A 13,971-nucleotide genomic window follows, 5' to 3' on the forward strand; every position below is an offset into this window, starting at 1 on the left:
TGTACTGTAAATTTTCTTCCACACGAGACTAACAGTCTGCATCACTTTTTTATTAAAACCTCAAAACCTTAAAAACATTAAAACCACTTTCACATTAAACTCAGTCAAGCTCTATAAATTAGAGTTATAATTATAAGCAGGTAAATATATTTAAACAGCAAAGCCACAGAACCAATTTACAGTGTTTTACTCATTTATGAACTCTATGTGCTTTAGAAATCTGCTTCACAACATTTGGCATTGTTGTATAGGCGCTGTGTTGACAAACACTGGTTTACTTATTAGCTATACAGCGAACTAATGTTACAGTTTTGGAGAATGTTACTAGTATTGCAAATAGAGGGTATGCGTTGACGTCACTGGCGCCCAGGGCCACGCCCCCCGAGTGACAAAAATCCAGTGAAATGTATCAGTGAATACAGCGAGACCGGGTAATATGTGGCTTATGAAATAAAATTAAGGACAACTGGCCTCAGTATACAAACTAGTATGGATTTGGAAAAGTGGATTCGTCTCAGTGAGAAGTAACGTTGGCCATACAATACTGTAGCATCCGACCGGACGTTAAAAGGACGACGAGGAGAGACGGTAAATATTATTTATTGTCGGCTGTAACTACGCCAAAACAATATATCGACAAACCTATCTACCAGGCCTTCAGAAAGTAATTTAAGAAGCAACTTAAGGTGTGACTTCATCAAAAAATACAGCATACATTAATATTACCTGACACTAAATGTGAAATGTGAATGTTTCTGTGCCTGGATTCCAGTTCGTAAAGCAGCGATCCATTTACTTCTATTTTCTTTAGCAAGTATCTGTAAAAAAAAAAATATATACCGATAGCTTTTCAAATCTGTTGGTGCAGTCAATCACTCAGCAGCTCTTCCCTATTTTTTAATTAATTTTATAATTTAAACGCTATTAAAGCCTATGATCCCAACTAATGCTGCTAATCTCCATGTTCAACTGTCACTTTTTGCCACAGTGGCCGTAACCATGGAGACGTCCACTTGCTGTGACGTCACGTGCATGCCCTCTATTTGGTCATAGATCATTTAAAAAATAAAAAATAAAAATAATGCTATGTTCAAATGACACACATCACCAAAGTGAGTTTCTCTTCATCAAAAATCATGAGTATCCATTCAACAGTTGAAACATTTCACTCAATTTAGCATCGTAGACACACCAAACACAGGCCTTAGAAAAGGACTTCATCTTGACCACCAGATTCTAATATGCAATTTGCAACTTCACCATTAGATGTCACTAAATTGACATGCCACCAGTCATGGTGTGATTCATCAGTTTTATGGCGAAGTAATGGTTGTCTACATTTAAAGGTTATTATTTTTAACAGAATCTGTATGGGGTCTGTGAGACAGCCAAGAAGTAAAGCAAACGGCTTCACTAATTCATTTTATACTATAGAGGGATAACAGACTCATCTGAATTTGAGTGAGGTAACAGACCATTTGGATTTTATTGTGGTGTATGTTGAACTGATACAGAGACAAAACTCTACATACAATTGGGATGGTCACCCAATGAATTAGAGCATCAAATTATGTTACAGATGATTCTTGACAAATCACCTATCTGTGTACAGCAGATGTAGTGGAATCTGAACACTTCTTCCTGGTGGCAGCCATTTTGTTGTAAACACAAATCATCTCACCAGTGAAATATATATATATATATATGACTATGTTTCCGTCTATTGCAGCATAAAGTTCTCCCAAACGTGGTCTGGGTAACCTTTCAGATGGGGGGAGTGTAATGTAGTGTCTGTAATCATGTTTTTATATGAACAGGTGCAAATCATTGTGTTTTTGGCAGCTTATAATGAGCCAACCATGTCTTTGTATGTAAGGAGTTTGTCATCGTCCACAGATTCTGTCATGCGCACTGAGAGGGTCTTTTTATGTTGGCCACCATAGTCTCCAAAGCAAGTGGAAAGGCAGGACGGTTTGGTTAGCTACAATCTGCTATATCATCATTAAATGTCAGTAAATCGATACACTGGTCCTTTAACCCTCGTGTGACCTCTAGGTCAACTTTAACATCCAACTGCACTGCAGTTGGTGTGTTCCAGAGATCAGCTGTTACCGCCCACGTGTCGTCCGAGCTGCCTGGTGGAACGCCTGAGATTCCTGCTGAAATTCAGAAGAAGTATTGGGGATGCCAGGCCGGAGTTGAAGGTGAAAGAGCGGAGAAGGTTCAGGTCTGCGGTGTCATCCGTGCTCACGGGGGAACATGAGGTCTTTGGCAGGAAAATGGATGAACTGTGTGCGCTGGGTGCATACGGAAACCTGGATCTCCCTGGACACTGTTTGGCCAACTGATTTTGTAAGTTTCAGTTTATAATGCTAATTTGTATATATTTTGATTATATAATATTCCATTTTATTTTACTAGATACTTTTAAAATGAATCTAATCTTATTCTTTCTTTTTATTTGCATTTTTTAAGTGTTTCTTTTATGTGCAGCTGAGCTACTGTGACCAAGTAATTTCCCTCATGGATCATTAAAGTCTAAGTAGCTGGAGTAAGAGTCATGCTTCTGCGTGGCAAGTTACAAAGAGCAAGTTGTCGATCAGAGTCGCGTGAACTGTTTTGGACCAACATGACCATTAATTCAGCAATGTGTATGTTTAATGCTCAGCCGCTGACCTTTGAATTCAGTTTTGTCACAAGATTCATGCAATTACTCTTCTGCACCTTTGGCAACAGAAGCACAACACGACCCATAAAAGAATGACAGTGATACAAAACAAGAACGAAACTTTATTTAATCGGTTCCCCACTTGTGTTAAACAAGCTCATCATTATATAACATTCTTCATCAGGTGGAGACAAGCTTCAAGCAAGCAAACTCAGAGGTGCACAACAGAAAGGCACGAAACTGTCGGGGAGTGACTCAACGAAACAGAACCGGGTATCACATGAATGATAGGGTGTAAGTTGAGAAATATGAGTCGTGGTCTTCATACTTGAACTGCTGCTGCCAGTGTTACTGTTCCATCGCACTGAGGGTGGTGTGTGGATCACTAGTGTTTAATCCCAGTGAACAGTGAAACTCTGAGACTACTGTTGAAATATCGTAGGGTTACAAGGGAACAACACTATCCTTTAATCACCAAATATTCACATGTGAAAAGTGCACATTTCCAGAAAATATAAGTCTTAAATCTTCCTACAGTGAGGAAACATTAAAACCTGGGATCACACATTAATTAAAGAAAAAAAATGGTCCCAATGCTGGTAGTGTCTTGTAAAGTTATTATCCCTTTCAATGAAGCTATAATTAAGTGACTAGATGTGCAACAAGTTTCATTTAGCAGTTAATTCATGTTACATCAAAGACTGAAAACGTGGTGTCTGGGAAATGAACGTCAGTGGCTCTATAAGCTTGCTCGTACATTCAAAATCTAAGTCAGTCATTCTATACAAGAGAGTATTTTACACATATACTATTATACAGCACAGAAACCGAGGGCAAAAAGCCTCTCTTGGGGGAGGGAGGAGGAGGGAGCGGGGGGTGGAAGGCTAATCGCAGCCATCAATTGATTTTTTAAAACATGCAATCTATAATTAAAATGCATTATCAATCATACATGTTTTGGTACTTGATTCAGTCACTGGCATCAAAGCAAAACAAACGGCTGGGGTGGCTGCTTGGATAAATTTGAAACTGGGTAAATAAGCTAAAGGTTAATTTTAGGTAGACGCTGCCTCCCTGGAAACAGAAAAAAAAAAAAAAGCAGAAATCTGGGAAGCTTTAGATGTGAAGACGGGCAGGAAAGTTGGTAGGGAGGAGTTTGAAAGAGGGCTGAGGAGGGATGAGATGGCAGAAGCAGCCTGGGCTGGATTATACAGACTGGTAGCCAGTGCGACTCTTCCTCCGACCAATCAGGTAAGAGATAAGCACAAGGATGATTAGGAAGCTGAGAGCCACGCCCACTGCAATGGGCACCAAAAAGCTCAAATCAGAGTCCAGGAAGCATTCCTCAGCTGACAGATAGAAAGAAACAGAGACAAGCGGTTAGTGCCTTAGAAGACGACTACTCAGAGGAGGGTTCGCGTTAGAAAGAAACTGTTAGAAACAAGAGCAACAGCAGCAAGAAGAGACCAAAACTTACAAAGTTTGTGGATGTAGTGTAGATGAATGTTTTAAAGTGACTATTAATCTTCATGAACCCTGATTTCATGCAAGTGATTAAAGAGATTTTGGGAAATAGTTTCTTGCTGTGAGTCAGACGGGAAGATCAATACTTCTGTACGTTCAAAACAAAGCTCAAGTCAGACGCTAGTTAGCTTAGCTTAACATGAGAACTTAACATAAGATTAGAACATGATCAAAACTGTCAACTTAACTGTCGACTTAATTAATTTGATTTCCTTTGCCAACACTAAATGCTAAATTCTGGTACGTTCTGTGATCAGATTTGGATGCATTCAGTCCACTAATAATTTGACGTGCCAACGGGAATCAATGAAAAACTCCAAAAATTAGCCCCCAACTGCATTTTACACTTGATTTTGTTTGGATTAAACCAATCAAGATTGAACATGTTAATCAGTGAGCCTTAGAGGCAATAGGAGACCGATTCCTGTTGTCATTGGACAGAACCAGATCAGTCGCTCCCTGAAGACGAAGCTTTATAGTTAATATGTACTGTCAGTATAACTCTCAGCAAAAAAAAAGCAACATTTCCCATAATGTCTAACTCTACCAGCACTACACATGGAAACATCAACAAGACACACACTGGTAATTGTTCACAATCAGTGAAGGCAGACAGGCAAACAGGAAGTGGCTATCCTTTTTGTAGCAGAAAGCTCTGAATGCGTTTAATTAGAGAGACTCATAGCTGCTGGCCATGTTTCTCTTTCTCCCGATGAAATAGGCCACCAGAACAACAAGAATGAGAACAAGCAGGGCAACTCCAACAGCTATGGGAACAAGGAAGCTCTCCGCGCCAGCCTGGCATTCCTCAGCTAGACGAAAGAGAGCACAGAGGTGAATGTCTCAACAGAGGTGACAATAAAATGAACTGTTAATGGAAAGCTGAAAGAAAGAAGAAGCGACTTTAGGAATCTCCTGAGCACTAAAAGCAGAAACAAGATGAAACCTTGTTTTGTTTTGAATAGGCAAAGACATTAACTCACGTGTCAAGGAACATTTTTATTTTCATTGATCTTAAAATGCTAAAAAGCTCCACTGACACAATTTGAAATCCAATTTATTATAGCTAACAGCATGAGAGGGGATCCAGATGAAATCAGCAGTCGTTTATATCCACATTACACACATTAATGGAGATGGTCCTGCAGCACTGATTCCCTTTGCTTAACATGTGCGTGCAGTAAATAATGAGACAAATCACATTCAGTAGCAGGTACCGAATGCACACAACAGAGCACGTTTATCATGATGACGAGAGATCAAGGAAGATTCACCTCTAATAAAAAGGTCTGAATAAAAATCTTTACACTGGTGCTGCAAAACCATCTCCATAATTAAGGCAACTGAGTTTGTACAAAGCTGAAATACACGACACCACAATAATCACAAGGAAAAAATCAAAGCACATATTTGATTAAGAGCTATTATTCATACACGCAGGAAGCAAATATGATCAAATGCAATGCTGTCTATTTGCAAAAAGCTGGAACAATGCAATCAGTACATAGCTACTATCACCATGTCACATTGGTTCTGTTGCTGGCTACTGCTTCCCTGCTCCAACACTTGGACTTAAAGGCCCTGAAAACTTTCTTTCAGCTTCGTAGAGGTTTTAAAGGGCTAGTGCGACATTTTAAGGAACTGCATTAATATATTTTTTATTAAGAATTGATAGTATTGATGAGACGAACAACAAAAGATTACTTAGTGAACTTGAGAGGTACATGTTAAGCTGGTTAGTTTCAAGTCACCATGATGGGCGACATTAATCAGCTTCTACACTAGTGAAAATGAATGCTTCGTGACATAATATTTATCCTGCATTTCAACATGTTTAAAATAACTGAGACCTGTTGATTCAAGTGTGTTTTCTTTCTGGAGGCTGTAGTTTGTGTAGTTTCTATTGAAACGCCTTCCTCCAAAATAACAACCATACAGTTGAATTATCACCTTTCCCTTAATCTTAATCTATTCTTTTCCTTCTGAACTCCATCTCTGATCGTTCCTTGTTTACTCATGAACATGTCAAGGTAGAGTAGTCTGAAACTAAAGTTTTCAGGGGCTTTAACCTCCTCCTCTCTAGCGGCAGCTCTCAGAGCGGAGGCCGAGCACAGACTTTTACACAGGTGAGATCATGTGACAACAGTCATTACATAAGTAAAACATAACACGTTTCTTAGTGCATTTATATGCATATATCCTCAGTCCAGACCGATCTGTGCTTAAAGTGAATATCTACACAAGTACTAGTACTGTCCCTTTTCTATGCCTAATGCCAAATGTATTCAGACTGGAACATGTGCAAATGTAAAAGCCAGAAGTGTGATTAATAACACTAACAATGGCTTCAACTCCTGTATTTCTGTCAGTTTCTGGACCTGTACACAAATCTGTAAATGAGCCAAAGGTCATTAGTTCAACTGCTTAAACGACACACTATCTGGACCTAATTTCAATGTTTCTCCTGCTCCACAGGGGCAAACAAAGGCTAAAGCATATTTCTTTTTCACATGTATTACACTTCGTCGATGGATTTCTAGGAACAAAGAACGAAAGCTGCTCAACCATCTTGTTTTGATTTGTGGAGAATTTGCTGTAGATGCGCTGTGGAAGTCATCCTACGCGTCTTAATTATGGGGGATGAAAAGTGGAACACAAAAACCAAAATGTGCTCAAAGATTAAGTCACGGCAAAAGCAAATGGAAAGGGAATGTCTGCTGAGCAAGTGCAGGAGGCCACGGCCACAAACTTTGAAGCGTCACAAATCTCGAGCCAGAAATGTGTAAAAAAGATCATGTCCAGGGACTTTTGTCAAAGTCTTACTGCATTAGTACACTTTATGTAGTTGATGGTCAACCTTCATTTGATTGTAATTACGTATATTTTAGGAAATGCTTTGTGAATCTTGCACTTGCCCATTTAAAACAAAAAAAAAAAAAAAAAAAAAAGGAGGGGGGAACACAGTACGTCCATGAATGAAAAAACAAAAACAAAACAGAACAAACACTGGGGTAGGCAAGTCTGGTCCTTGAGAGGAACATTTTCTAATCAAATATGATTAAAGACGCCTGAGACAACTGCAAATGATGTCAACCGGCCAACAGGAACATCTACTTGTCTGGCAGCTCTCATCTCATCAGACACTTTACCTCTTTCGCCAATTTAAAAACATGTACACAAAGCCCAAGGACCAAGCTTGGGAACCCCGTGATATTCCAGCGTTTAAAGGGTCTGATATCCAACGTAAGTCTTTCTTCGACCAATCACGTAAGCGATCACTACAATGACAATCAGGCCAGCCAGAGCAGCGCCAACAATGATTGGGATTAAGATGCTGGTGTCATCCAGTGAACATTCATAGGCTGCAGATAAAAGGAGAGTCAGTCAACAAGTGGAACAGTGATTCTTTTGATTTCAAACACATCCTGTGAGACAAGAGTGAAACAGCAGGAAAATGCTTCATGTAATAAGTCACACACAGTTCTCTTTAAACGAACATCTGGATGAATCAGGGCTTCATGTGCAGGTTTTCTACTCTCTGTAAGGCCTGCTTTTTAGTTTTTGGTTCAATACTTCTGCCACCTCTTAGTGGGCAGACAGTGTTTTACTTTAAGTGTACAAAAGTCACTCATTCAGTCAGCATTACAAAATGACATTAATCATGACTAAGACTAGGCAGTGACTATCTAGAGTTTCCTTCTTAGAACCATGTGAGAGTTGGTGATGACTGTGCAATTGCTCACGTGGCTGTTTAATGTGTAGTAGGCAGCAAAACTAAATCCATGCAGTACTCAGTTTTTGTTGTCTCATTGTTGTTAACACTTATACTTGAATCGGTTATCTTGGTGTGAACCAAAATTTGACTTAAATCGACCTCAGACTATAGGAGCTTCAGATTTATCCCTCACAAAGAAATCACTTCATGATCTTACTGTGAACCGTGGTTCAGCCCAAATGATTTGCTGATGGAGATTGGAGAACTGCTCTTAATCTCCTTCAATGAGCTGTCACAATTAATTAAGGCTAGGTATTGCTATTCATGCTTTCATGAGTCAATTCCAATCTGATTAATGTACAGATATTTCAGTTTCAAAACAATTTTGCTTAGTTATGAAACAGAGTTTCACGAAACATATCTTGCAAGTATCAGAAAAATGCAGGTCTGACTGGCAGCATTACTAAACCTGTACCAAATGTAAAATGCTGCCATAGATCAGTTTCAAGGCTGATGTTGCTCTCGCAGTTTTATCTTCTAACAGATCAAACGTGTTTGATATATAAGATTTAAAATCTGGTTGGTTCCGTCCGTTCTTTCGGGATAGAGAGCATATGACCGTGTTGTCAAGCAACAAGAAACATAACAGCCCTGTAGGCTAATGTTTGCTAGCGTACTACTGCCTTAAATGAACCTCTTAAAATAAAACAGACTCTAATATTTTCTCAGCCACAATTGTTCATTCTTCTGCTTTTTTTCCTCCTCACTGAAAAATCCCATGTTACAGTACATATTTCTTCTTCTGATGCTTGCTTCTTTTGGTCAGTTTATATGAGCTTTACAGCAAGATCCCATTAGGGTCACATTACACAACAAAATTCACCTTCCTTCTTTTCACTGCAGTCATCACAGTCATTTCTCCCAGACTGAGCCAACATGAAACAGCTGCAGGGTCTGATTTAAAAAGACATGAAGGAATGACCTACCTGTGCTGAAAACACCCTTTGTGATTTTGAAGGGCTGCACTCGTAGGTTGAAGGTGTAGATGATGAGCTGGTCGCTGATGTTGTAGTTCTGCTCCTTGTTACACATGTAGGAGCTGCCGACAGACGCCTCCCAAAGACTCAGGTTGGCGTTCGATCCAACTTGACAGCAAGATACCGGAAACACAAATCAGTATGTGCTGCTTTCTCAGTCTGATGTATAAAGTTAGATGTGATTCTTGTAATTACCATTGCTTGAGTTTACAGTGACGTTCAGAGCGTGTAGGCGGAATTTCTTTGTGTCCTATGGAAAATAAAAGTTAAGATTATTCAAAATAAATAAGTAAATATATATCAAATTTTGTAAAATCCCACACTGGAAGTGCTGTGGTCTACAGACTCATCATTTATATTTGAGGACACAACCACTCCCCCCCCTCCTTTTTGGCTGATAATTGATGCTGATGCCTCACATACTGTGGTTTCCTGTCTAATTCAGTGAAGTTGTATTGTGTTAGCGACCACGCTGCAGAACTTTTCTACACCTAATTCAATGATTTCTAACTACAGATACACAGTAGTATAGCCTAATCTAATTCAGCCTATGTAAAGAGAGCACAAGATGGCAACACCATATTAGGATCATTTTAGAGGTTGTACTATGTGGTGCTGTGAAACTGGACTGAATTACCGACTAAAATGGGGTCATCAAAATAAAACAGGCACATGCCAGAACTGTTATATGGGAATGCATTAGTTTTCACTAGTCTACCTAACGAAATGGCAAAGGGAGAGTGTGTGTTTTTATTTTGGAGAAATATAAACACAAACAGTTTCTATGTCTTCTGGTTGTACCATTCAAAGTGAGAGTAGCAGTACAGCTAACATGCCCTAACCTAATATACTGAGGGAAAAAAGACATGCCGAAACATGAGCTATTGCACAATCGATGCCTTGTACTGATTCACATGTGAAATGGATGCAGTACAGTTACTTAGTGTGGAAAATTCCACTTTGATTGACCTAATGTGGACAGTGAAGGGTAACTTTAGGATCTGATAAGGTTTTAGGGGTAAAGACACAAATGCTGAGAACCACTGACCTTAACCTTTTAAAGTTGCAATAACTGAGAAGAATTATTGGCTACTACAAAATTACAAAAAGATTTCCTATGTATGCCCCGAAACAAAATTATGTTTCCTGTGAAAATGCAAAGAAATGTTTTTTTACATTTTAGATGAGCCTGACACCTCATCTGTAAGACGGGTATTTAGCTCAAGGCAGCAGCGGGTCAGCATAACATTACCGCAGGAAAAAAAAAGAAAAGAAAAAGGGGAACTGCTCGCCTGTCTCAGTCCAACGTTAACAAAATCTACCACTCACGTCTAAGTAACTAAAATAGTTGTTTTGTTTCATCAGTCAAATGCCTCAAGACTGACTGACATATGACTGGCATATGACGGACCACTTCTCAGTAAAACAAGTGACTGGCTGACCCCAAGTCTGAAGCTACGCCCGGTTAAATATAAAGTTGGAAATAGCAGCTAAGTGTACTAATATATTTACTAGAAAGACACACTTTTTTCAAAAGAAGAAAATGCCATCAAGCTGATAAAACAACATGATGCCACACACTTACACTGGCAAAGGACAAATGGATGGTCATCGAGTTAGAGACCAACACAAGCTCACTGCTGTTGTCTCCACATGATCCCGAGACATTGGTCTTTGTCGGGTCCAAGTTGATCTCCTGATATTTCTAAGTCGGACAAAAGAGAAGAAAATCAATGAGGACTGTGGGAGATCATAAACAGATGGGGCAAACAGGACTTCAGCGTTGTTGCTCTGCATATACAAACGTACCTCTCCAAGACCGAAACCAATCCTCAAGCCAAAGTCAGCCAACAGGCAGGCCGTGCTGTTCTCATCTTGCTTGATGCTGTAGTTTCCAGTGGTGGGTGTGGGGAGGGTAGGGGTCGGGGTGGTGGTGGGAGGAGGAGGAGAGGCGGTGGTGGTGGTGTTTGTGATCGGAGCTGCAGTGGTTGAGGGGATATCCGCAGAGCAAGAGGTAACTATAAGGAGAAAACAGTGATCATTAGTGGGAATGTCAGAGACATGTTACAGCCAGGGTGAGACTTGAGGCCACATCTGGACTTACTGTTCTCACTCTTGCTGCCGTTAACGACAAAAGCCTGGACGAGCACGTTCCACAGCGTCATGTTGACCGACTCGGTACGGATCTCCTCTATGCTTTTGCAAGAGTAGCAGGTGTCCACGCCTACACTTTTAATTTGAGGTTTGATGGTCACATTTGCAGTTTCTAAAGAAAATCAAACACAAATTAGGAACGACACCTTTCATCTAAGTGTGTATGTTTTTTATGAATTTTTTCGGGCACTGTGAGGTGTAGACATTACCATTTGAGACAGAGTGGGGGAAGAGAGTCGCGTCACTGAGATTGTAAGAAAATGTGATGGAGTCTGCCTGGTATTTACTTCCATTCAGTGAAAAAACCACCATCCAGAAGTGATCTCCGAAATTAAGCTTCAGAGTTGAGTTTGTGTCACCGCATTTACTTCCAGCTGTTGAGACATTAGCTGGAAGTTCAAACGCAGCTGTTTGTGTCTGAAAGAGAGCAGAGTGTAGCCTTATTTAACATGATTATTTGTCCAAAATAATTCTGTATCAGCTGTGTGCTTGGGCAGCAAGTGATATATGAGACTTGTTGGACTCAAGTGGTAATTCAGTTCACATTGGCAGTAAATGCAAAAAGTAACTTGCTGTTGTTGAGAAAACTTTCTGGCAAGGCTTTGAAGATGATTATAGTGAGATAAGAGAGTGACCTAGATAGATAAATTTGATGCTCAGCCGTTTGTTTGTCTAATCTAACTGACAGAAACATCATTTTAGCTGATGCCTAACTAGTATCAACCAATTCATTAACATTATCGTAACAGACTAGAATCTGTTGGGCAGCAAAATTAAAACATCTACTACAGATCTGAATATTTTTGAAACTATATCTCTGCCCTGTTCCTTTCTATTGCAACTTCAACAAGTGAAAAGACATCACGGTTACAGGATATGCACCAGGAAAACCCGTTAACTAAAATGCTGAATAGCAAGAATGTGTTTGCTTTTGAGTGACCTCTCATTTCCCTTTCCCATAATGACACTTGCTTCAACAAAAGCTACATGACAGTCACGCTGGTGAGGAGGCCTGATAAGAGAAGAGCAGCTCACACGCATTGGAAAAGAATGACATAATACATCTACTATAGCAGACCAATGCACTAAATGTGCATTTTAGAGTAGAATATCTTGTGACTAAGAGCAGAAACCCACCGTTTTGTTAGTTCCTTCGTAGTTGACGGAGAAGTTGAGCATTATGTTTGCATAGATGCATAACTTGTCATCTTGTTTGAAGGACACCTCAGTGCCTCGTGACAGAGTGAACACTGAAAAGAAAAGGACAAGATATGAATATGAGTTATAATTGTAAGTAAAAATTTATGTAGCCACTAAATGCTACATGTATAAAAATATTGTGGATTACTAAAATGCACAACAAAATACCATTCAAAGGGAGCACACTGATAAGAAGACTTCAAAAGTCATAAAGTTCATTACATTACCACTGACACTGAAAAAAAAACAATACAATTAAACTGAGGGGACAGAGTCCACTTAGATTACCTATGTACTTTGTCATCAACTCGGCTCCCTGGACCATTCACAACATAGCATGAGCCTATAAAGCCTACAAAGCCTATAAAGCACAAGCTGCATTTAAACTCACGCACAGTCACTGGGACATTAAAACATACAGTATTCTTGCTGAAAGGTCAGGTTAAGACAGAGCCAGCTCCCTACATCACAGTGTGTGAGATAAAGTCATATTCAGGGCCAACATCGCTTAAATTCCCGGTGAGTTCACATCACGTCACATCTGTCTGCAGTAGACATGAACCTTTTGAGAAATAAACCAACGTAATAACCCAACGCTAATGCAGTTGACTGTAGAGTTTAAAATGCGTATCCAAGGTTTGCTATTTGTATATCACTGTAATTATGTTGGATTACCTAAAGGTTACTAGGTCAGTTATCTAACCATATTTATTATGTATCATATATTACTGTAATGTACATTAGATAATTTTATAAATTCCGTTAGCTCAACGTCACGCACTGACTTAACAGTAAACTGCCAAACAAAGCTAAGCTAACCGTGTGGGTCAGCTAATTCAATGCTGATATTGTTGGTGCCTTAACATTGAGGTCAAATAAAGTTTTATTTCACTGCACTAATCTCTATGTGCGTGTGGTTAATGTTTCAGCAACGGCCATGACTCGGACAGACCGACGTTTCATCATTAACTTGAACTTTAGCTTTTAAAGCTAAAGCTAACATTATCTGCACACATCATTGTCTGACAGGACGTTAGCAGCTAAACTAACGCTGTCGCGTACTTGCATTGACATGTATATTTCCAAGGCATGTTTTTTTTCGTTTTCTATGCGAGTATGGGTACACAAAGCGTGTTTGTGGACGGACCTAATCGTTTGGCTGCGTTTCAGTTTAGTGTTGACGTAGGTAACAATTAGCAACAAAGCTAATAGCAAAACATTAAGCCTGTGGAGCTCGTTTGATCAGCTGCTGACAGCGGCTTCGCTTCAGACAATAAATTGACCATCATCAAACACACTAATGTGTTCACATTAAAGACTCTTGACTAGGAAATCATCATTTCGGCTTTTTTTCTGAGCATCATTTAGCCTGAGCCCAGGCGCGCCAGGGCCGGAGTGTCCCACAAGTTTAATCGCGTCACTTTCCGGAAATGTATTTTTCCATCTGATTTGCAGGTGAATGAATGTGGTTATACATACCAAGTCCAAAGGCGAGGACTGAAACGAATGCAGCATATCGGGACATTTTCGCTTGGTAGTTTGGAGTGTCAGCCACCGGAGGGACAGAGAGAATGAAAACAACCGACAGGGACGCTCGATCAGCCTCTGACGACTGTACCAGGAAATACAAGTCATATGACAGCTCCGATGTATCGAAGCCGAAAGTAGGTGTG

At 39.8% G+C, this 13,971-nt stretch overlaps 1 protein-coding gene across 2 annotated transcripts; it reads right to left on the reverse strand.

Moving 5' to 3' along the window:
* Positions 1-2,770: 2,770 nt before the first annotated feature.
* Positions 2,771-13,939, reverse strand: lamp2 (lysosomal-associated membrane protein 2). Of its 2 annotated transcripts, none has more exons than XM_047585885.1 (9): positions 13,778-13,939; positions 12,236-12,348; positions 11,308-11,515; positions 11,049-11,210; positions 10,754-10,962; positions 10,530-10,649; positions 9,140-9,194; positions 8,894-9,052; positions 2,771-4,017 (listed from the first exon to the last, which is right to left on the reverse strand). In XM_047585885.1, exons 1-9 carry the CDS (start codon positions 13,821-13,823, stop codon positions 3,875-3,877), a joined length of 1,215 nt encoding a protein of 404 aa, XP_047441841.1. In that variant the 5' UTR covers positions 13,824-13,939; the 3' UTR covers positions 2,771-3,874. The 2 variants fall into 2 exon arrangements, with proteins under 2 accessions (XP_047441841.1, XP_047441842.1); XM_047585886.1 differs by having other exon boundaries at positions 3,867-5,004.
* Positions 13,940-13,971: the final 32 nt, after the last annotated feature.

This window comes from Mugil cephalus, chromosome 5, assembly GCF_022458985.1.
Source record: "Mugil cephalus isolate CIBA_MC_2020 chromosome 5, CIBA_Mcephalus_1.1, whole genome shotgun sequence".
NCBI lineage: Eukaryota > Metazoa > Chordata > Actinopteri > Mugiliformes > Mugilidae > Mugil > Mugil cephalus.

Bases quoted from the DNA above. Each gene is read 5' to 3' on its own strand.
- lamp2 (XM_047585885.1), bottom strand. From the start codon at position 13,823: ATGTCCCGATATGCTGCATTCGTTTCAGTCCTCGCCTTTGGACTTG. The intron at 11,516-12,235 runs GTGGGTTTCTGC...GCTCTCTTTCAG, and splicing joins ACGAAGGAACTAACAAAACG to ACACAAACAGCTGCGTTTGA. The intron at 10,650-10,753 runs GTACGTTTGTAT...TGTCCGACTTAG, and splicing joins TTGGTTTCGGTCTTGGAGAG to AAATATCAGGAGATCAACTT.